Source organism: Coregonus lavaretus (assembly GCF_964263955.1).
Source record: "Coregonus lavaretus genome assembly, contig: HAP1_SCAFFOLD_1503, whole genome shotgun sequence".
Lineage (NCBI taxonomy): Eukaryota > Metazoa > Chordata > Actinopteri > Salmoniformes > Salmonidae > Coregonus > Coregonus lavaretus.
In genome coordinates, this window is record NW_028166117.1 from 1 (window position 1) to 21,637 (window position 21,637).

Here is a 21,637-nt window from a genome sequence, read left to right on the forward strand (position 1 = left end):
GCAGGTTGAGGAGTTTCAGTAGGAGCGGACAGACAGGCAGGTTGAGGAGTTTCAGTAGGAGCGGACAGACAGGCAGGTTGAGGAGTTTCAGGAGGAGCGGACAGACAGGCAGGTTGAGGAGTTTCAGTAGGAGCGGACAGACAGGCAGGTTGAGGAGTTTCAGGAGGAGCGGACAGACAGGCAGGTTGAGGAGTTTCAGTAGGAGCGGACAGACAGGCAGGTTGAGGAGTTTCAGGAGGAGCGGACAGACAGGCAGGTTGAGGAGTTTCAGTAGGAGCGGACAGACAGGCAGGTTGAGGAGTTTCAGGAGGAGCGGACAGACAGGCAGGTTGAGGAGTTTCAGTAGGAGCGGACAGACAGGCAGGTTGAGGAGTTTCAGTAGGAGCGGACAGACAGGCAGGTTGAGGAGTTTCAGGAGGAGCGGACAGACAGGCAGGTTGAGGAGTTTCAGTAGGAGCGGACAGACAGGCAGGTTGAGGAGTTTCAGTAGGAGCGGACAGACAGGCAGGTTGAGGAGTTTCAGTAGGAGCGGACAGACAGGCAGGTTGAGGAGTTTCAGTAGGAGCGGACAGACAGGCAGGTTGAGGAGTTTCAGTAGGAGCGGACAGACAGGCAGGTTGAGGAGTTTCAGTAGGAGCGGACAGACAGGCAGGTTGAGGAGTTTCAGTAGGAGCGGACAGACAGGCAGGTTGAGGAGTTTCAGTAGGAGCGGACAGACAGGCAGGTTGAGGAGTTTCAGTAGGAGCGGACAGACAGGCAGGTTGAGGAGTTTCAGTAGGAGCGGACAGACAGGCAGGTTGAGGAGTTTCAGTAGGAGCGGACAGACAGGCAGGTTGAGGAGTTTCAGGAGGAGCGGACAGACAGGCAGGTTGAGGAGTTTCAGTAGGAGCGGACAGACAGGCAGGTTGAGGAGTTTCAGGAGGAGCGGACAGACAGGCAGGTTGAGGAGTTTCAGTAGGAGCGGACAGACAGGCAGGTTGAGGAGTTTCAGTAGGAGCGGACAGACAGGCAGGTTGAGGAGTTTCAGGAGGAGCGGACAGACAGGCAGGTTGAGGAGTTTCAGTAGGAGCGGACAGACAGGCAGGTTGAGGAGTTTCAGTAGGAGCGGACAGACAGGCAGGTTGAGGAGTTTCAGGAGGAGCAGACAGACAGGCAGGTTGAGGAGTTTCAGTAGGAGCGGACAGACAGGCAGGTTGAGGAGTTTCAGGAGGAGCGGACAGACAGGCAGGTTGAGGAGTTTCAGTAGGAGCGGACAGACAGGCAGGTTGAGGAGTTTCAGTAGGAGCGGACAGACAGGCAGGTTGAGGAGTTTCAGTAGGAGCGGACAGACAGGCAGGTTGAGGAGTTTCAGGAGGAGCAGACAGACAGGCAGGTTGAGGAGTTTCAGTAGGAGCGGACAGACAGGCAGGTTGAGGAGTTTCAGTAGGAGCGGACAGACAGGCAGGTTGAGGAGTTTCAGGAGGAGCAGACAGACAGGCAGGTTGAGGAGTTTCAGTAGGAGCGGACAGACAGGCAGGTTGAGGAGTTTCAGTAGGAGCGGACAGACAGGCAGGTTGAGGAGTTTCAGTAGGAACACATAGACAGAGCTTTTACTACATATTTACATCAGGTTATTCACTTATTAAGAATGTATTACCTAGTTGTAGATGTTTATAATAAAGCATTAATGTTAGTACTAAAAGGGGATTGGGTAAATACATCAAATGTCTTGGCGATTCAGGTAAACAAAGTAACACTCAACCAGTCTTATCAACAACAACAACAGTCTTACCTGTTCCCTATCTTCTTCTTACAGACCCTGCAGGTCTTCTCCTCCGAGATGGTACACTTGACCTGCTGGTGGAAGATACGCTCCTCCTGGACCTGAACACACACACACACACACAGACACAGATAGACACACACACACACACACACACACACACGTCAGGTGAGTAGAGACGACACACACACACCGTCTCTCTCTCTCACCCATAAGAACTCTTGAGCAGCTGGCCAAATAGTTTCCTCAGCCTTACACCCCCCCTGAGCTCACCCGTAGGAACTCGGCCTGCAGCAGACTCTTGAGCACCTGGTCAAAGCGTTTCCTCTGAGCCTTCTCCTCCAGAACACTCTCCAAGAACACACGGATCTCTCTGATCTGAGTGTTGGCTGGCAGCAGGTTGATGGTCTGGTGGGGAGCAGAGACAGAGATGGTAGATACAGTGGGGATTGAAATTATTAGGAGCAATAATAATAATAATAATAATAATAATAATAATAATAATAATAATAATAATAATAATAATATGCCATTTAGCAGACGCTTTTATCCAAAGCGACTTACAGTCATGCGTGCATACATTTTTGTGTATGGGTGGTCCCGGGGATCGAACCCACTACCTTGGCGTTTCAAGCGCCGTGCTCTACCAGCTGAGCTACAGAGGACCACATAATGACTGTATAAAATAAATAATACAAATACTGATATCTATATTGTATGCTCAAAATTATTGGGATATTATTTTGTTTAATAAGTAACTTTTTTTCTCTCAAAAAAAGATAGGGGTCAAAATTACTGACACCCCCTTTTTTCAATAACGGCACTGAGCTTTTTTGACACATTGGGGTGTCAAAATGTCCTGGTACTGGGTAAAGTTCATGATGCCGTTGACCTTAACAAGGCCCCAGGACCAGTGGAAAGCAAAATAGCCCCATAACATCAAAGATCCACCAGCATAATTTACAGTAGGTATGGGGTCATTTCCTGGTGGGTGTGGCCAAAGAGCTCTATGTTCATGTCATCTGACCAAAGGTTCCAATCCAAGTGCCAACGCCGTTTATCAAACTCCAGGCGGTTACATTTGTTGGATGACATGAACATAGAGCTCTTTGGCTACGCACACCAGTGGTGGGTTTGGTGTCGAACTGAGACAAACAAGCAAATGACATATCTGTGCCCCGTGAGAATAGACAATTTACATCTTCTTCTTCTCCTTCTTCATAAAAGCAGAACGACCACAGGGGATCAATTTCTGATCTTTCAAGCTGGAGTATGAGAAGAAAAAAATCTTAACATTCTCCTCCCCTCTCTGGAACATGTTATGTTTACTGTAGAGGGAGAAACTGTGTGTTTACTGTAGGGGGAGATACTGTGTGTTTACTGTAGGGGGAGATACTGTGTGTGTTTACTGTAGAGGGAGAAACTGTGTGTTTACTGTAGGGGGAGATACTGTGTGTTTACTGTAGGGGGAGATACTGTGTGTGTTTACTGTAGAGGGAGAAACTGTGTGTTTACTGTAGGGGGAGATACTGTGTGTTTACTGTAGGGGGAGATACTGTGTGTTTACTGTAGGAGGAGATACTGTGTGTGTTTACTGTAGGTGGAGATACTGTGTGTTTACTGTAGGGGGAGATACTGTGTGTGTTTACTGTAGGAGGAGATACTGTGTGTTTACTGTAGGGGGAGATACTGTGTGTTTACTGTAGGGGGAGATACTGTGTGTGTTTACTGTAGGGGGAGATACTGTGTGTTTACTGTAGGGGGAGATACTGTGTGTGTTTACTGTAGGGGGAGATACTGTGTGTTTACTGTAGGAGGAGATACTGTGTGTGTTTACTGTAGGGGGAGATACTGTGTGTGTTTACTGTAGGGGGAGATACTGTGTGTGTTTACTGTAGGGGGAGATACTGTGTGTGTTTACTGTAGGGGGAGATACTGTGTGTGTTTACTGTAGGGGGAGATACTGTGTGTTTACTGTAGGGGGAGATACTGTGTGTGTTTACTGTAGGAGGAGATACTGTGTGTGTTTACTGTAGGGGGAGATACTGTGTGTGTTTACTGTAGGGGGAGATACTGTGTGTTTACTGTAGGGGGAGATACTGTGTGTTTACTGTAGGGGGAGATACTGTGTGTGTTTACTGTAGGGAGAGATACTGTGTGTGTTTACTGTAGAGGGAGATACTGTGTGTTTACTGTAGGAGGAGATACTGTGTGTGTTTACTGTAGGGGGAGATACTGTGTGTGTTTACTGTAGGAGGAGATACTGTGTGTGTTTACTGTAGGGGGAGATACTGTGTGTGTTTACTGTAGGGGGAGATACTGTGTGTTTACTGTAGGGGGAGATACTGTGTGTGTTTACTGTAGGGGGAGATACTGTGTGTTTACTGTAGGAGGAGACACTGTGTGTTTACTGTAGGGGGAGATACTGTGTGTTTACTGTAGGGGGAGATACTGTGCGTTTACTGTAGGGGGAGATACTGTGTGTTTACTGTAGGAGGAGACACTGTGTGTGTTTACTGTAGGGGGAGATACTGTGTGTTTACTGTAGGGGGAGATACTGTGTGTTTACTGTAGGGGGAGATACTGTGTGTTTACTGTAGGGGGAGATACTGTGTGTTTACTGTAGGAGGAGATACTGTGTGTTTACTGTAGGGGGAGATACTGTGTGTTTACTGTAGGGGGAGATACTGTGTGTTTACTGTAGGGGGAGATACTGTGTGTTTACTGTAGGGGGAGATACTGTGTGTGTTTACTGTAGGGGGAGATACTGTGTGTTTACTGTAGGGGGAGATACTGTGTGTGTTTACTGTAGGAGGAGATACTGTGTGTTTACTGTAGGGGGAGATACTGTGTGTGTTTACTGTAGGAGGAGATACTGTGTGTTTACTGTAGGGGGAGATACTGTGTGTGTTTACTGTAGGGGGAGATACTGTGTGTTTACTGTAGGGGGAGATACTGTGTGTTTACTGTAGGGGGAGATACTGTGTGTTTACTGTAGGAGGAGATACTGTGTGTTTACTGTAGGGGGAGATACTGTGTGTTTACTGTAGGGGGAGATACTGTGTGTTTACTGTAGGGGGAGATACTGTGTGTTTACTGTAGGGGGAGATACTGTGTGTTTACTGTAGGGGGAGATACTGTGTGTTTACTGTAGGGGGAGATACTGTGTGTTTACTGTAGGGGGAGATACTGTGTGTTTACTGTAGGGGGAGAAACTGTGTGTTTACTGTAGGGGGAGATACTGTGTGTTTACTGTAGGGGGAGATACTGTGTGTTTACTGTAGGGGGAGATACTGTGTGTGTTTACTGTAGGGGGAGATACTGTGTGTGTTTACTGTAGGGGGAGATACTGTGTGTGTTTACTGTAGGGAGAGATACTGTGTGTTTACTGTAGGGGGAGATACTGTGTGTTTACTGTAGGAGGAGATACTGTGTGTTTACTGTAGGGGGAGATACTGTGTGTGTTTACTGTAGGGGGAGATACTGTGTGTGTTTACTGTAGGGAGAGATACTGTGTGTTTACTGTAGGGGGAGATACTGTGTGTGTTTACTGTAGGGGGAGATACTGTGTGTGTTTACTGTAGGGGGAGATACTGTGTGTTTACTGTAGGAGGAGACACTGTGTGTTTACTGTAGGGGGAGATACTGTGTGTTTACTGTAGGGGGAGATACTGTGCGTTTACTGTAGGGGGAGATACTGTGTGTTTACTGTAGGAGGAGACACTGTGTGTTTACTGTAGGGGGAGATACTGTGTGTTTACTGTAGGGGGAGATACTGTGTGTTTACTGTAGGGGGAGATACTGTGTGTGTTTACTGTAGGGAGAGATACTGTGTGTTTACTGTAGGGGGAGATACTGTGTGTTTACTGTAGGGGGAGATACTGTGTGTGTTTACTGTAGGGGGAGATACTGTGTGTGTTTACTGTAGGGAGAGATACTGTGTGTTTACTGTAGGGGGAGATACTGTGTGTGTTTACTGTAGGGAGAGATACTGTGTGTTTACTGTAGGGGGAGATACTGTGTGTTTACTGTAGGGGGAGATACTGTGCGTTTACTGTAGGAGGAGATACTGTGTGTGTTTACTGTAGGGGGAGATACTGTGTGTGTTTACTGTAGGAGGAGATACTGTGTGTGTTTACTGTAGGGGGAGATACTGTGTGTTTACTGTAGGGGGAGATACTGTGTGTTTACTGTAGGGGGAGGTACTGTGTGTTTACTGTAGGGGGAGATACTGTGTGTGTTTACTGTAGGGGGAGATACTGTGTGTGTTTACTGTAGGGGGAGATACTGTGTGTTTACTGTAGGGGGAGGTACTGTGTGTTTACTGTAGGGGGAGATACTGTGTGTGTTTACTGTAGAGGGAGATACTGTGTGTTTACTGTAGGAGGAGATACTGTGTGTGTTTACTGTAGGGGGAGATACTGTGCGTTTACTGTAGGGGGAGATACTGTGTGTGTTTACTGTAGGGGGAGATACTGTGTGTTTACTGTAGGAGGAGATACTGTGTGTGTTTACTGTAGGAGGAGATACTGTGTGTGTTTACTGTAGGGGGAGATACTGTGTGTTTACTGTAGGGGGAGATACTGTGTGTTTACTGTAGGGGGAGGTACTGTGTGTTTACTGTAGGGGGAGATACTGTGTGTGTTTACTGTAGGGGGAGATACTGTGCGTTTACTGTAGGGGGAGATACTGTGTGTTTACTGTAGGAGGAGATACTGTGTGTGTTTACTGTAGGGGGAGATACTGTGTGTTTACTGTAGGAGGAGATACTGTGTGTGTTTACTGTAGGAGGAGATACTGTGTGTTTACTGTAGGGGGAGATACTGTGTGTTTACTGTAGGGGGAGATACTGTGTGTTTACTGTAGGGGGAGGTACTGTGTGTTTACTGTAGGGGGAGATACTGTGTGTGTTTACTGTAGAGGGAGATACTGTGTGTTTACTGTAGGAGGAGATACTGTGTGTGTTTACTGTAGGGGAGATACTGTGCGTTTACTGTAGGGGGAGATACTGTGTGTGTTTACTGTAGGGGGAGATACTGTGCGTTTACTGTAGGGGGAGATACTGTGTGTTTACTGTAGGGGAGATACTGTGTGTTTACTGTAGGGGAGATACTGTGCGTTTACTGTAGGGGGAGATACTGTGTGTGTTTACTGTAGGGGGAGATACTGTACACACTCAAGACTCAAACAATGTCTGCCCAACTCCCAGACTGTCAGTACAGATGTGTAGGTTATGTCCTGAGATGAGGAAGGTTATGTCCTGGGATGAGGAAGATGTGGAGAGTAACAACGCATTAGTCACATCAGTGGAGAGGAGAGAGGAGGAGGAGAGGGAGGGAGAGGAAGGAGGGAGAGGAGAGAGGAGGAGAGGAAAGAGGAGGGAGGGAGAGGAGAGAGGAGGAGAGGAAAGAGGAGGGAGGAGGAGGAGAGAGGAGGAGAGGAAAGAGGAGGGAGGAGAGAGGAGGAGAGAAGAGAGGAGGAATAGAAAGGAGGGAGAGGAGAGAGGAGGAGAGGCGGGAGAGAGGAGAGGAGAAGAGAGGAGAGGAGAGGAGAGGAGAGAGGAGGAGAGGAAAGAGGAGGGAGGGAGAGGAGAGAGGAGGAGAGGAAAGAGGAGGGAGGAGAGAGGAGGAGAAGAGAGAGGAGGAATAGAAAGGAGGGAGAGGAGAGAGGAGAGAGGAGGAGAGGCGGGAGAGAGGAGAGGAGAGGAGAGGAGAGGAGAGGAGAGGAGAGGAGAGGAGAGGAGAGGAGAGGAGAGGAGAGGAGAGGAGAGGAGAGGAGAGGAGAGGAGAGGAGAGGAGAGGAGAGGAGAGGAGAGGAGAGGAGAGGAGAGGAGAGAGGGAGATGTCTGTAGGACAGTGGGGTTCAGTACACATTGTGAACAGCTGAGCCCAGCGTTTCTGATTCTGACAGCATCCATTCAGGCGTAGGCTAATTCTCTCTCTGTTCTCTCTATCTCCCTCCCTCTGTTAAATAATATAATATAATGGCATTTAGCAGACGCTTTTATCCAAAGCGACTTACAGTCATGTGTGCATACATTTTTACGTATGGGTGGTCCCAGGGATCGAACCCACTACCCTGGCGTTACAAGCGCCGTGCTCTACCAATTGAGCTACAGAGGACCAGCTCTGTTCTCTCCCTCCCTCCCTCTGTTCTCTCTGTGCTCTCTCCCTCCCTCCCTCTCTCTGTGCTCTCTCCCTCCCTCCCTCTCTCTGTGCTCCCTCCCTCCCTCCCTCTCTCTCTCTCTGTGCTCCCTCCCTCCCTCCCTCTCTCTCTCTGTGCTCCCTCCCTCTCTCCCTCTCTCTGTGCTCCCTCCCTCCCTCCCTCTCTCTGTGCTCCCTCCCTCCCTCCCTCTCTCTCTCTGTGCTCCCTCCCTCTCTCCCTCTCTCTGTGCTCCCTCCCTCCCTCCCTCTCTCTGTGCTCCCTCCCTCCCTCCCTCTTCTCTCCCTCCCTCCCTCTGTTCTCTCCCTCCCTCCCTCTGTTCTCTCTGTGCTCCCTCCCTCTGTTCTCTCTGTGCTCCCTCCCTCCCTCTCTCTGTGCTCTCTCTCTCTCTCTTTGCTGGGAGCTGAGCCAGGGGAAATGAAAGCAGAGCCACATTAAAACTCAATATGGGAGAGCAGAGAGCAGCTCCACTGTACAGGTTATAGAAACCTGTTCATAAACCCACAATTCAGAGCCCAGAATCTCTCTGATCACTGGTGCTGCCCAACACCACATACATACAGTGACAGACAGCCTTCTCCTTACCTTGGTGGCAAAGATCTTTATAACTAAACCAAGACAGACAACAGCCTGTCGTTTCCAATGGGAACAAATGAGCCATAGTGGGCAGAAGAAGCAAGGAGGGGGGCAGAGCCAAGCACGAGCTAGCGAGATCCTATTGGCGCGTTCTAGCATCCTGAGCATTTTTCCGTTAGGGAACGCCTAATCTGTGAAGTGTGCGTGTGCAATAAATCAATTCACCTTTGCACTCCTTCTAAACAACGCAATTTTTTAAAAACTATGGCAAAGGGTAAAGTTTACAAACCGTAGTCCACTCTGTTCATAACATATTCTAGTTTTGGGAACAGAGAACTGTATTGAGATCAAATGTTTCATCGATAAGAACATTTGCAGAATGTCAGCCAAAATCCATCTCGTTCCATATTTGGTAGCGAGTGGAAACGCAAAGCGAATGCTTCACATTTAAACATCCAGTGAAATATCTGTCTCATTGTTCCACCTGTGTTGGCGGTATTCAGCTGGCTGTGGTGCAGCCTACCTTGGCGGTATTCAGCTGGCTGTGGTGCAGCCTACCTTAGTGGTATTCAGCTGGTTGTGGTGCAGCCTACCTTAGTGGTATTCAGATGGCTGTGGTGCACCCTACCTTAGTGGTATTCAGCTGGCTGTGGTGCAGCCTACCTTAGTGGTATTCAGCAGCCTACCTTAGTGGTATTCAGCTGGATGTGGTGCAGCCTACCTTCGTGGTATTCAGCTGGATGTGGTGCAGCCTACCTTGGTGGTATTCAGCTGGCTGTGGTGCAGCCTACCTTAGTGGTATTCAGCTGGATGTGGTGCAGCCTACCTTAGTGGTATTCAGCTGGCTGTGGTGCAGCCTACCTTAGTGGTATTCAGCTGGCTGTGGTGCAGCCTACCTTAGTGGTATTCAGCTGGCTGTGGTGCAGCTCCAGCACCTGTAGAGCAGCCTTTAGATTGGCCTGTGGCGCCGACAGCTCCATTTTGATTGGGCCAAGGCAGTGGACATCAGGAGGGGACAGGTACATGCGCAGCAGAGACAGGTAGACCTGTATAACAACAACATGGGGTTAAGAGACAGGTAGACCCTGTCCTAGAATAACACTGGATTACCAGATATAGAGGTTTACCATAGAGACAGGTAGACCCTGTCCTAGAATAACACTGGATTACCAGATATAGAGGTTTACCATAGAGACAGGTAGACCCTGTCCTAGAATAACACTGGATTACCAGATATAGAGGTTTACCATAGAGACAGGTAGACCCTGTACTAGAATAACACTGGATTACCAGATATAGAGGTTTACCATAGAGTTGCATGTAATACCTACTAGCTGTACAAGTTCAACGCGTGTCAATCAGAGGGAGTTACTCACATCTTTGTTTCTGTCTGTGTCTTGGTCATAATGCCGGTGACAGTACCTGAAGGGAGAGAAACAGAAAATGGCAGCATTATAAAATGACAATAATCTCAGCAAAGCATAGACAAGGCCTGGAGAGAAATTATAATATGTGGCGGATAATTTAAAAACATCTACGTTTCTTATTTGGAAAGAGGTTTTTTGAATCAGCATGTTATTGTTTCTGGCTGGTGGGTTGTTTTAGTGGGAGACAGGCTGCTGTCCTACTAACTAATTGATAGGGTTGTCAAATTCCTGCAACTTTCCCAAAATGCACAGGTTTTTTCCAGAAATCCCAGTTGGAAGATTCCCGGAACAGGAGGGAATAAGCAGAAAAGACGGAATCCTCAAAACAGGAATTCTGGGAACCCTAGGGATATTGGAAACCCTAGGGATATTGGGAACCCTAGGAATATTGGGAACCCTAGGGATATTGGAAACCCTAGGGATATTGGGAACCCTAGGGATATTGGGAACCCTAGGGATATTGGGAACCCTAGGGATATTGGGAACCCTAGGAATATTGGGAACCCTAGGGATATTGGAAACCCTAGGGATATTGGGAACCCTAGGGATATTGGGAACCCTAGGGATATTGGAAACCCTAGGGATATTGGGAACCCTAGGGATATTGGGAACCCTAGGGATATTGGAAACCCTAGGGATATTGGAAACCCTAGGGATATTGGGAACACTAGGGATATTGGGAACACTAGGGATATTGGGAACCCTAGGGATATTGGGAACACTAGGGATATTGGGAACCCTAGGGATATTGGAAACCCTAGGAATATTGGGAACCCTAGGGATATTGGGAACACTAGGGATATTGGAAACCCTAGGAATATTGGGAACCCTAGGGATATTGGGAACACTAGGGATATTGGAAACCCTAGGGATATTGGGAACCCTAGGGATATTGGGAACACTAGGGATATTGGAAACCCTAGGAATATTGGGAACCCTAGGGATATTGGGAACCCTAGGGATATTGGGAACACTAGGGATATTGGGAACCCTAGGGATATTGGGAACACTAGGGATATTGGAAACCCTAGGGATATTGGGAACCCTAGGGATATTGGGAACCCTAGGGATATTGGGAACCCTAGGGATATTGGGAACCCTATATTAAAACACAGGGAAATCTGGATTCTGTCTGCACTGGGCCTTTAAAATACTTATTTAAATATTATTTAACAGGATAAAAACCATTTCTCAAAACTTCAAGAACATATGCAAACGTATATATTTTTTGCTTTGGTGTATTATCTGCTATAAACATCACTGAGCAGTCCTGTGTTATTGGGGCTTACGCGTTGGCATAACAACTGCCACTCCCTAGAAACAAAAAAAAGGAACGTGGTCTCTAACTTTCATTCCCTCACCAGCAGCGTGAAGTTTTTTGTTTTGTTTATTTTCTTTGATATCTTTCTGATACTAAGCAAATGTTTTCAAGCCACCTTTCTAAAAACTGTTTGGTTCATAACAACTAAGTATTATACTTTCATTTGTAACGACAGACAACAGGGTTCAAATCTGGCAGTCCTCTAGTTTAACGCAGGAATGTAACCTCACATTCTGGTAAGCGCCTCAACTTTAAAGATTATTATTTGACAAATCAAAGCTAAGGAGCTGTCGCATTGTGTGAATACTGTTGGCCTACGAACATCAAGGTAACACCTAAATGTTATTCATTCCTATAGGCTCCTTTAAAAAGCAACACTTGTCATCTGTTTTTCCCACTGTGGCCCCACGAGGAACTGCAATAGCAATAGTTGCAAACCACAACAACATAACAGTCCCTGAATCTAACAGTCTTTCTGCCGTTCCTCATATCCTATCTCCTACTAGGAAAGATAAACTGAGTCTCTCTGTGTATTGAGCTTTAGCCATGGAAGGTGAGGTGAGTCGGCTAAGGCACCTGAGGTACTACTGACTTTGATCAGTTGACAGTACTAACGACAGATTTACAACGGCATTCAGAATGAAACAATTAGAAATGGATAACAGGTCTCTCTCCCTCAGTCTCTCTGCCAGAAGACTCCCTCCAACTCTCAAGAGCTGAGGATTGTGCTGCTGGGGTACAGGGAGAGCTGGGAAGAGTTCAGCAGGAAACACCATCCTGGGCAGAGTTCAGCAGGAAACACCATCCTGGGCAGAGAAGTGTTTGAAGAGCGCTTAAGAACTGCCCACTTTGGGCAAATAAAACTTCCAGACTTGGAATTGTATCAACTCGCCACCCAAGGCTTTTACTTGTGACAATTAGTTAAATGCACTAAAGAGGAACAATGGGTACATAGTCATCCCCAGAATATTTTAATTTGTCGATTTTCAACATTACCAACTTCAATGTTAAGAACCCTATAACAACATGGGAGAAAATGAAACATATTCTACGAGAACCAATATCACTCCCTGAAAACACACCCCTATGGAACAATCCTTGGATAGCTTTTCAGAACTCACAGATAAATTGGTCCACATGGAAAACTAAAGGCATAGGAAATACATTTATTTCCATGACAGAATTAAAAAGCAATTTTGGACTGAACAAAAATATAAATGCAACATGCAACAATTTCAAAGACTTTACTGAGTTACAGTTCATAAAAGGAAATCAGTCGATTGAAATAAATTCATTAGGCCCTAATCTATGGATTTCACATGACTGGGAATACAGATATGCATCTGTTGGTCACAGATACCTTTAAAATAAAAAGGTAGGGGCGTGGATCAGAAAACCAGTCAGTATCTGGTGTGACCATTTGCCTCATGCAGCGCGACACATCTCCTTCGCATAGAGTTGATCAGGCTGTTGATTGTGGCCTGTGGAATATTGTCCCACTCCTCTTCAACGGCCGTGCGACAAACTCGTAAAAAAATATTACTTACTATTCATCACTACCTTACAAGTTCTCCTCTATAATACGTGTTTCACAACTTATTTACTATATACATGAGTGGTAAGTCAGGACTGATGATGTTGACTGATTTCCTTATATAAACTTATATTTTTGTTCAGTGCATATGATAATATAAAATTGTCTTTATATTTAAATGGTCTTTATATTCCACAAAATGTTATGTCCCAAAGGCTGTCCAAACACTTAAGACGAAAGGGAATTCTGACTGTGTAAAAAAGGCCCTTAGGAGACTCTAAAATGTCGTATTCTATACCCTTATGAAGAAAAACGAGTTATTCATGTGTTCGATAGGTTTCGCTCAGGGGACCCCTATCTCGATAGGTTTCTCTCAGGGGACCCCTATCTCGATAGGTTTCTCTCAGGGGACCCCTATCTCGATAGGTTTCTCTCAGGGGACCCCTATCTCGATAGGTTTCTCTCAGGGGACCCCTATCTGTCTCACTACTCTCTGTAAAGTAAAGGGCCGGCTTGCATAAAAACACATTAAGGTAATTTCCCCCTTATCTTTTCCCTTAAAAGTTTCCTTAACTTTAAAGTCAGTTGCACAAAACATTTTAAAAAGGTGAATTTCCCCCTTAAATTAAATGAAAAAAGTTAAGGGTGCTCATGAGGTCCCTTAACTGCTTCATTCAGTATGGATATCAATGTAAACAGCATTTGTGGAGGTGAAATGTTGCTTTCATCTGCTCTGGTTACAAAAGGAAAACATCAACCAGCTAGCTTCTTAGCTAAAACAATGGAAGGTGCACAATCCATGGCTACAAAGCTATCTGGCTAGTTAGCTATAGCTACTCTGTTAGCTAGCTTGACGTACTAGAAAGTAATATAAAACAAGTTGAGAAAAAAGTAACTACAAGAAACAAGATTTATTATCTTCTGAAACAATTTGGTTATCCTGTCTTGATTGTAGAAGTTCTATTTTGCTATCTCACAAAATTAAAGCGATCTCTTTGACGAGATGTTTAGTCAGTGAATCAGGCCGTCTCCATGGAAACCAGGTACTCTTTCTGCCATACATGCCTTCAAACTACCGTAAAACCCCTTAAGTATGCCCTTACCTAAGGACATATTTGAGGGGCTCTATGCAAACACCCTTAAACAATTCCCTTAGGTAAGAGAAAATGATTCCTTAAGCTAAACCTTTAAGGGAAACGCATATGTCTTATGCAACCGCGCAAAGGTATTTTGTTTACGATAAGTTATAGTAGCCCATCTTTTGATTATAGCTAGCTTAATTTCAGTCAACTGCTCCTGCTGAGTTCAGGCTCCGTTCAACGTTAGCTTCTAACTTCATCCTTCTCACCAGCTAGTTATAGCTAGCTACATGGCTAATTGCCAGAGCCCTTGAGCTACCTAGCTAGCTAGACATCTGACTGAAATATCAGCCAATATTTACCAGTTGTATACTCATTCTCCGAGAGTCAGGGAGGGTTTGTTTGGGGGATGTCTGTTGACACGGCTGGAGTCGAGGGATGTTTAAAAAAATTGCTATTGTCAGCGCCGTCTCTCTGCCACTTGCCACTGCCGGTCTGGGCTGAGGTAGTTTGTTTAAACTTTCGGCCTATGTCGTGGGGCGCAGTTTCCCGTTGGACAGAGTAGTGAATGAATCCGCTGCTATCAAGGCAAATCCGGGGGAGCAGGGTATAATAACGAGCATACATGAATCACTGATGATACCACTTTTCCGCAGGCGCGATTAGAACTCAGATCAAGACGCTTTCTGAGCGTTGGGTAAACGATAATTAACTAAATAAAAAGGTGAGTAAATGCTATTTTACAAATAAAAAGTTGCATAAATGGCGTTTACCCTCCACTACATCCCTGGTGGGGTCTGGCAAAAAAAACATTCATAAACATGAATATCCTGCCAGGATTCAATCTACATTTGCCCGGCATTTTAGCTATCGGTGTGACGTTTGGCGGCACCTAATCAGTCAGTTCTGTACCTGCCTGGCTGAGTGGCAGTGTGGGTGGAATGTGCGAGCTCGCCTGGCAACCAGAGCATGAAACACGTCAGGAAATAAAACTCTGTAGTCTACCTGGAAATTCATTCACAAGACTAATACATTTTTCTAATATTTTTCATTTTAACATATTTGATCATTTTCTGTTATCCTCTCATTTTAATTCAAGTACTTTTCAAGTACCAACTGGCAACATTTTTTTGCCAACATTTACTGACACCGCCCATATTACATTTACGTCATTTAGCAGACTCTCTTATTCAGAGCGACTTACAAATTGGTGCATTCACCTTATAGCCAGTGGGATAACCACTTTACAATTTTTTTTTTTTTTTTTTTTTTGGGGGGGGGGGGGGGGTAGAAGGATTACTTTATCCTATCCCAGGTATTCCTTAAAGAGGTGGGGTTTCAAATGTCTCCGGAATGTGGTGAGTGACTCCGCTGTCCTGGCGTCGTGGGGGAGCTTGTTCCACCATTGGGGTGCCAGAGCAGCGAACAGTTTTGACTGGGCTGAGCGGGAACTATGCTTCCGCAGAGGTAGGGGAGCCAGCAGGCCAGAGGTGGATGAACGCAATGCCCTCGTTTGGGTGTAGTGACTGATCAGAGCCTGAAGGTACGGAGGTGCCGTTCCCCTCACTGCTCCATAGGCAAGCACCATGGTCTTGTAACGGATGCGAGCTTCAACTGGAAGCCAGTGGAGTGTGCGGAGGAGGGGGGTGATATTCAACTGGTGTTGAGCGTTTGTAAATTTGTCAGTTATTCTGCCAGCTATGTCTATCGACAGTTGTCACAGTGACATCATGAACATTCTATTGAAATAGTTACTTGCATAGTGGAGTCTTTTGTTTAGACATGTAGCTAGCTAGCTAAACAATTAACCATAATCCCAACTCATAACGTTACTACCCTGCATGAATCTGCAGGTAGCTAACCAACCAGGTTCAATGTTAGCTAGCTAACATTAGGCTATAACTAGCAATGCAAATGGCTCTGAGATACAAATAATATTACTACACAGATCATACACGTAACGTTAGCTAACTAGCCTGCCAGCTAACGTTAGCTAGCTAGCTAACAGTACACTTTAACAGTAGGCTACAACAACACACCCTGAGTAGATACGGTATATAGTAAATATGAAGACAGATTTAGACATTGCATATAATTGAACAGTTCCGTTTCACGTCACGCTGTTTATTATGTTTTACCGGTTTCTCGCAATTATTCATCCTGGGAAAAGGGAGTGGGTTTGGGCAGGAAATTCCGGTAACACGGTTCCCTGGCATTAAACCCTTAACTTTCATATTGGGATAGAACGATAACAGATATTGATGAAGATAGGAATCGAAACATTTGTTTGTTTGTCTCAATATAAATCACAATGTTAACTAAATCACAGTGTTAACTAAACAACTTATAATAATTATTAATAAAGAAAGACATACGGTTAGGGATGCAAATATGTAAAGATAAATGTCTGAAGACTAAAAGGGTTTGATCAGAGCTATGTATCCACAAATAACTTTAGTTCTTCTGTTTATTTTTTGTACAATTGTATTTTTTTCCTTCTTAAACTCTTGTTGTAGTCTTATAAAATAATAAAATAAAGTACAAAAAATACTGGAAAATAAGAAAGACTGTACTATAGAACGAGTAGGAAAACTGCAATTCTCTTTAAGGTCCTCTGTAGCTCAGCTGGTAGAGCACGACGCTTGTAACGCCAGGGGTAGTGGGATCGATCCCCATACACAAAAATGTATGCACGCATGACTGTAAGTCGCTTCGGATAAAAGTGTCTGCTAAATGGCATATTATATTATTATTATTATCATCTGCTGAACATGCAATAGTGTTGAAATGGTCCCAGTATTATTTGGTGTCACATGATGCATGAGCAAGTGTTAAATCCCTTCCCCTTTCCCCAGCCCAACCCAGCCCCCACCAAGTCACCATGTTTGGTGTCATCCCTTCCCCTTTCCCCAGCCCAACCCAGCCCCCACCAAGTCACCATGTTTGGTGTCATCCCTTCCCCTTTCCCCAGCCCAACCCAGCCCCCACCAAGTCACCATGTTTGGTGTCATCCCTTCCCCTTTCCCCAGCCAAACCCGGCCCCCACCAAGTCACCATGTTTGGTGTCATCCCTTCCCCTTTCCCCAGCCCAACCCAGCCCCCACCAAGTCACCATGTTTGGTGTCATCCCTTCCCCTTTCCCCAGCCCAACCCAGCCCCCACCAAGTCACCATGTTTGGTGTCATCCCTTCCCCTTTCCCCAGCCCAACCCAGCCCCCACCAAGTCACCATGTTTGGTGTCATCCCTTCCCCTTTCCCCAGCCCAACCCAGCCCCCATCAAGTCACCATGTTTGGTGTCTAATGAAAAAGGCGATTTTTTTCCTGCCGGCACAGATTCTCAGTAGACTTCAGAGGGGAAGAGGCTAAACCTTCGTCAGCTAACTCTCCGTGCGCGCGCGTGTGTGTGTGTGTGTGTGTGTGTGTGTGTGTAGTACTACTCACTCCTTGGCCATGTGTGTGTCCTTCAGGACGTGTACGTAGATGAAGAGGGCCTGTTCATGTTTCCCCATCCGACCCAGCAGAAGGGCACGCTCCTCCAGAAGACCTGACACAGACAAACGACACGGCTGAGGCTGTGTGCTAGCCTCCGTGAATGTGTGGTCACCATGCCACTAGGTTGAAGATACCCAGGTTAGGACAAGTTATGATTCCATGCGGAAGCTTTTAAAAAAACAGATTAAATGAGACCAGCGTCGTTGCTAACTAGCATCGCTGGTCCAATTGTTTCGAATTCTTCCTCATTCATGCAAAGAGCTCTGGGATATCACAATCCTCGTGTCTTAACCTTTGTCGTCTTCAACCTAGTGGCATGGTGAACACACATTCACGGAGGCTAGCATACAGCCATTAGCCATAGGAATTGGCAAGACAGCACAAACAGATCTGGGACCCAGGCTAGAGTACCAAACAAACGCTCTTATCCAATATCCAGTACTTTCAACTAAAGAAGTAAAAATAAATAATAATAATAATAATAAACTAAAAAAGTAAAAAAAGGACTGCATACGATCACTGGAAGTACAACCAGTCAGGAGGAAGCACAATAACTGTTGAATCTACCCACAACCATCCCATTCTCAAGTCAGAGATGAGTCGTTCTGGTTCGTAGCTGGTAGAGACCTCCAGGAAACACCTCTAAAGTCCCCACAATAGTTTACAGTCTCTACTATAAACCTTCTGGTCTTCTCACCATCGAAGGGGAAGTCGGAGATGAGTCGTCCCGGTTCGTAGCTGGTAGAGACCTCCAGGAAACACACTAGCTTCTTCCTGAACTCTCCCAGGTCCCCCTCCTCCTTCCCAGCAGCCACTCCAGGAACCCCTACAGGAAGACAAAACAGACAGATCTATTAGAATATCACATATCAGCTATGGAGTACCTCAGGGAAGTGTGATGGGGCCAGGGCCATTTATAGATCGATGATACTAGATATTTCTCAGGCTTCCAAAAAGTATTTTGTCCATTTTCTCAGTCCAGTAATATACGCTGGCTGATAGTGCTGAGCGATTAGTGCTTTTTGAGGTCGTTTCGATTTCGGTTTCGATTATATTTTTTAAACATGAAATGCACTATGCATTATGTGGGTTGAATGCCGTAACACAGAATAAAACCATGAATAAAAGTCCCATGATGGTACCGACTGCCTAATACTGCTTATCACTTATTAGCCATCAGTTATTCACTTTACTTCAATCAAATATTTCAGTTCTTGTGTATATTGCGTTTGTTTTATTTGATGACTTTATTATTTCATTCAGGTCGTCATATCATCTCCATAGAGCTGCTGTCTTTGCAATTTGACAAAATCACTATTGTAGTAGTAAATAAGGCATACTTTTATGACTGCTGAATACCAACTCTCAATCACTTACAGTGAGGGAAAAAAGTACTTGATCCCCTGCTGATTTTGTACGTTTGCCCACTGACAAAGAAATGATCAGTCTATCATTTTAATGGTAGGTTTATTTGAACAGTGAGAGACAGAATAACAACAAAAACATCCAGAAAAACGCATGTCAGAAATGTTATAAATTGATTTGCATTTTAATGGAGGGAAATAAGTATTTGACCCCCTCTCAATCAGAAAGATTTCTGGCTCCCAGGTGTCTTTTATACAGGTAACGAGCTGAGATTAGGAGCACACTCTTAAAGGGAGTGCTCCTAATCTGAGTTTGTTACCTGTATAAAAGACACCTGTCCACAGAAGCAATCAATCAATCAGATTCCAAACTCTCCACCATGGCCAAGACCAAAGAGCTCTCCAAGGATGTCAGGGACAAGATTGTAGAGCTACACAAGGCTGGAATGGGCTACAAGACCATCGCCAAGCAGCTTGGTGAGAAGGTGACAACAGTTGGTGCGATTATTCGCAAATGGAAGAAACACAAAAGAACTGTCAATCTCCCTCGGCCTGGGGCTCCATGCAAGATCTCACCTTGTGGAGTTGCAATGATCATGAGAACGGTGAGTAATCAGCCCAGAACTACACGGGAGGATCTTGTCAATGATCTCAAGGCAGCTGGGACCATAGTCACCAAGAAAACAACTGGTAACACACTACGCCGTGAAGGACTGAAATCCTGCAGCGCCCGCAAGGTCCCCCTGCTCAAGAAAGCACATATACAGGCCCGTCTGAAGTTTGCCAATGAACATCTGAATGATTCAGAGGAGAACTGGGTGAAAGTGTTGTGGTCAAATGAGACCAAAATCGAGCTCTTTGGCATCAACTCAACTCGCCGTTTTTGGAGGAGGAGGAATGCTGCCTATGACCCCAAGAACACCATCCCCACAGTCAACCATGGAGGTGGAAACATTATGCTTTGGGGGTGTTTTTCTGCTAAGGGGACAGGACAACTTCACCGCATCAAAGGGATGATGGACAGGGCCATGTGCCATCAAATCTTGGGTGAGAACCTCCTTCCCTCAGCCAGGGCATTGAAAATGGGTCGTGGATGGGTATTCCAGCATGGCAATGACCCAAAACACACGGCCAAGGCAACAAAGGAGTGGCTCAAGAAGAAGCACATTAAGGTCCTGGAGTGGCCTAGCCAGTCTCCAGACCTTAATCCCATAGAAAATCTGTGGAGGGAGCTGAAGGTTCGAGTTGCTAAACGTCAGCCTCGAAACCTTAATGACTTGAAGAAGATCTGCAAAGAGGAGTGGGACAAAATCCCTCCTGAGATGTGTGCAAACCTGGTGGCCAACTACAAGAAACGTCTGACCTCTGTGATTGCCAACAAGGGTTTTGCCACCAAGTACTAAGTCATGTTTTGCAGAGGGGTCAAATACTTATTTCCCTCATTAAAATGCAAATCAATTTGTAACATTTTTGACATGCGTTTTTCTGGATTTTTTTGGGGTTATTCTGTCTCTCACTGTTCAAATAAACCTACCATTAAAATTATAGACTGATCATGTCTTTGTCAGTGGGCAAACGTACAAAATCAGCAGGGGATCAAATACTTTTTTCCCTCACTGTAGATGTAATTTCAGGTAGCGAAGAAACTGCTCTCTATGTATCCCCACTTGACCGTGCATTCTTCGGTACCTTACGTAGCAGGCGTAAAAGAAACACAGACCGGACAAGTAGCCGCGGATTGGATCATGATCATTGTAGTTAATTATCACGTTTTCAACGTTAAACTATGTAGAACATTGGCATGTTGGAAACTACACCTCCCTACTACATCGCACAGTTCAGGCATGACCTGATGCATCTCTAGAGAAACTGCAGCGCAATGTGCGCATTGAGCTCACAGACAAAAACAGAACTAAATGGAATTTCAAATAACTGAACCGGCGCAAGTCAATTAGTTTAAAAAAAAACGAAAGATAACCGACATTTCGGTTAATCGCTCAGCCCTACTGGCTGATAACTGCTGGCTTATCCACAGGCCTCCAGTAGTGTGTATAGTCGTCCCTTAGGCAGGTCTTTCCTTCAGGCAGGGAGTTGAGGGACTGCTTCATGAGAAATACAGGGGGCGGAGGTCGGGGTGCCTTGTGAGAATTCTTCGGCGAGTGGGTAAACCGCCTCTACCATCCGTTCTATTGGCCAACGTGCAATCACTGGAAAATAAACTGGATGACCTATGATCAAGACTATTTGTAATATCTTATGTTTCACCGAGTCATGGCTGAACGACGACACGGATAATATAGAGTTGGCTGGGTTTTCCGTGCATCGGCAGGACAGAACAGCTACGTCTGGTAAGACGAGGGGTGTGGGTGTGTGTCTATTTGTCAATAACAGCTGGTACGCAATGTCTAATATTAAAGAAGTCTCAAGGTATTGCTCGCCTGAGGTAGAGTACCTCATGATAAGCTGTAGACCACACTATCTACCAAGAGAGATTATCTATATTATTTTTAACCGTCTATTTACCACCACAAACCAATGCTGGCATTAAGATTGCACTCAATGAGCTGTATAAGGCCATAAGCAAACAGGAAAACGCTCATCCAGAGGCGACGCTCCTAGTGGCCGGGGACTTTAATGCAGGGAAACTTAAATCAGTTTTACCTCATTTCTACCAGCATGTTAAATGTGCAACCAGAAAAAAAAAAAAAAAACTCTAGACCACCTTTACTCCACACACAGAGACGTGTACAAAGCTCTCTCTCGCCCTCCATTTGGCAAATCTGACCATAATTCTATCCTCCTGATTCCTGCTTACAAGCAAAAACTAAAGCAGGAAGTACCAGTGACTCGCTCAATACAGAAGTGGTCAGATGACGTGGATGCTACGCTACAGGACTGTTTTGCTAGCACAGACTGGAA

The 21,637-nt window shown here is 45.5% G+C and overlaps 1 protein-coding gene across 1 annotated transcript in view; it reads right to left on the reverse strand.

Moving 5' to 3' along the window:
- Positions 1 to 34: 34 nt before the first annotated feature.
- LOC311115044 (vam6/Vps39-like protein) overlaps positions 35 to 21,637 on the reverse strand; it is a gene marked incomplete at its 3' end in the record, with an annotated part of 69,055 nt that continues 47,452 nt past the window's right edge. The window contains exons 18-24 of the mRNA XM_084190257.1: positions 18,052 to 18,180; positions 17,304 to 17,406; positions 9,877 to 9,922; positions 9,397 to 9,546; positions 2,036 to 2,170; positions 1,772 to 1,863; positions 35 to 1,592 (exon numbers count right to left, since the gene is read on the reverse strand). Coding sequence (XP_084046383.1) covers positions 35 to 1,592; positions 1,772 to 1,863; positions 2,036 to 2,170; positions 9,397 to 9,546; positions 9,877 to 9,922; positions 17,304 to 17,406; positions 18,052 to 18,180 — 2,213 coding nt within the window. The remainder of the gene's footprint in view (positions 1,593 to 1,771; positions 1,864 to 2,035; positions 2,171 to 9,396; positions 9,547 to 9,876; positions 9,923 to 17,303; positions 17,407 to 18,051; positions 18,181 to 21,637) is intronic.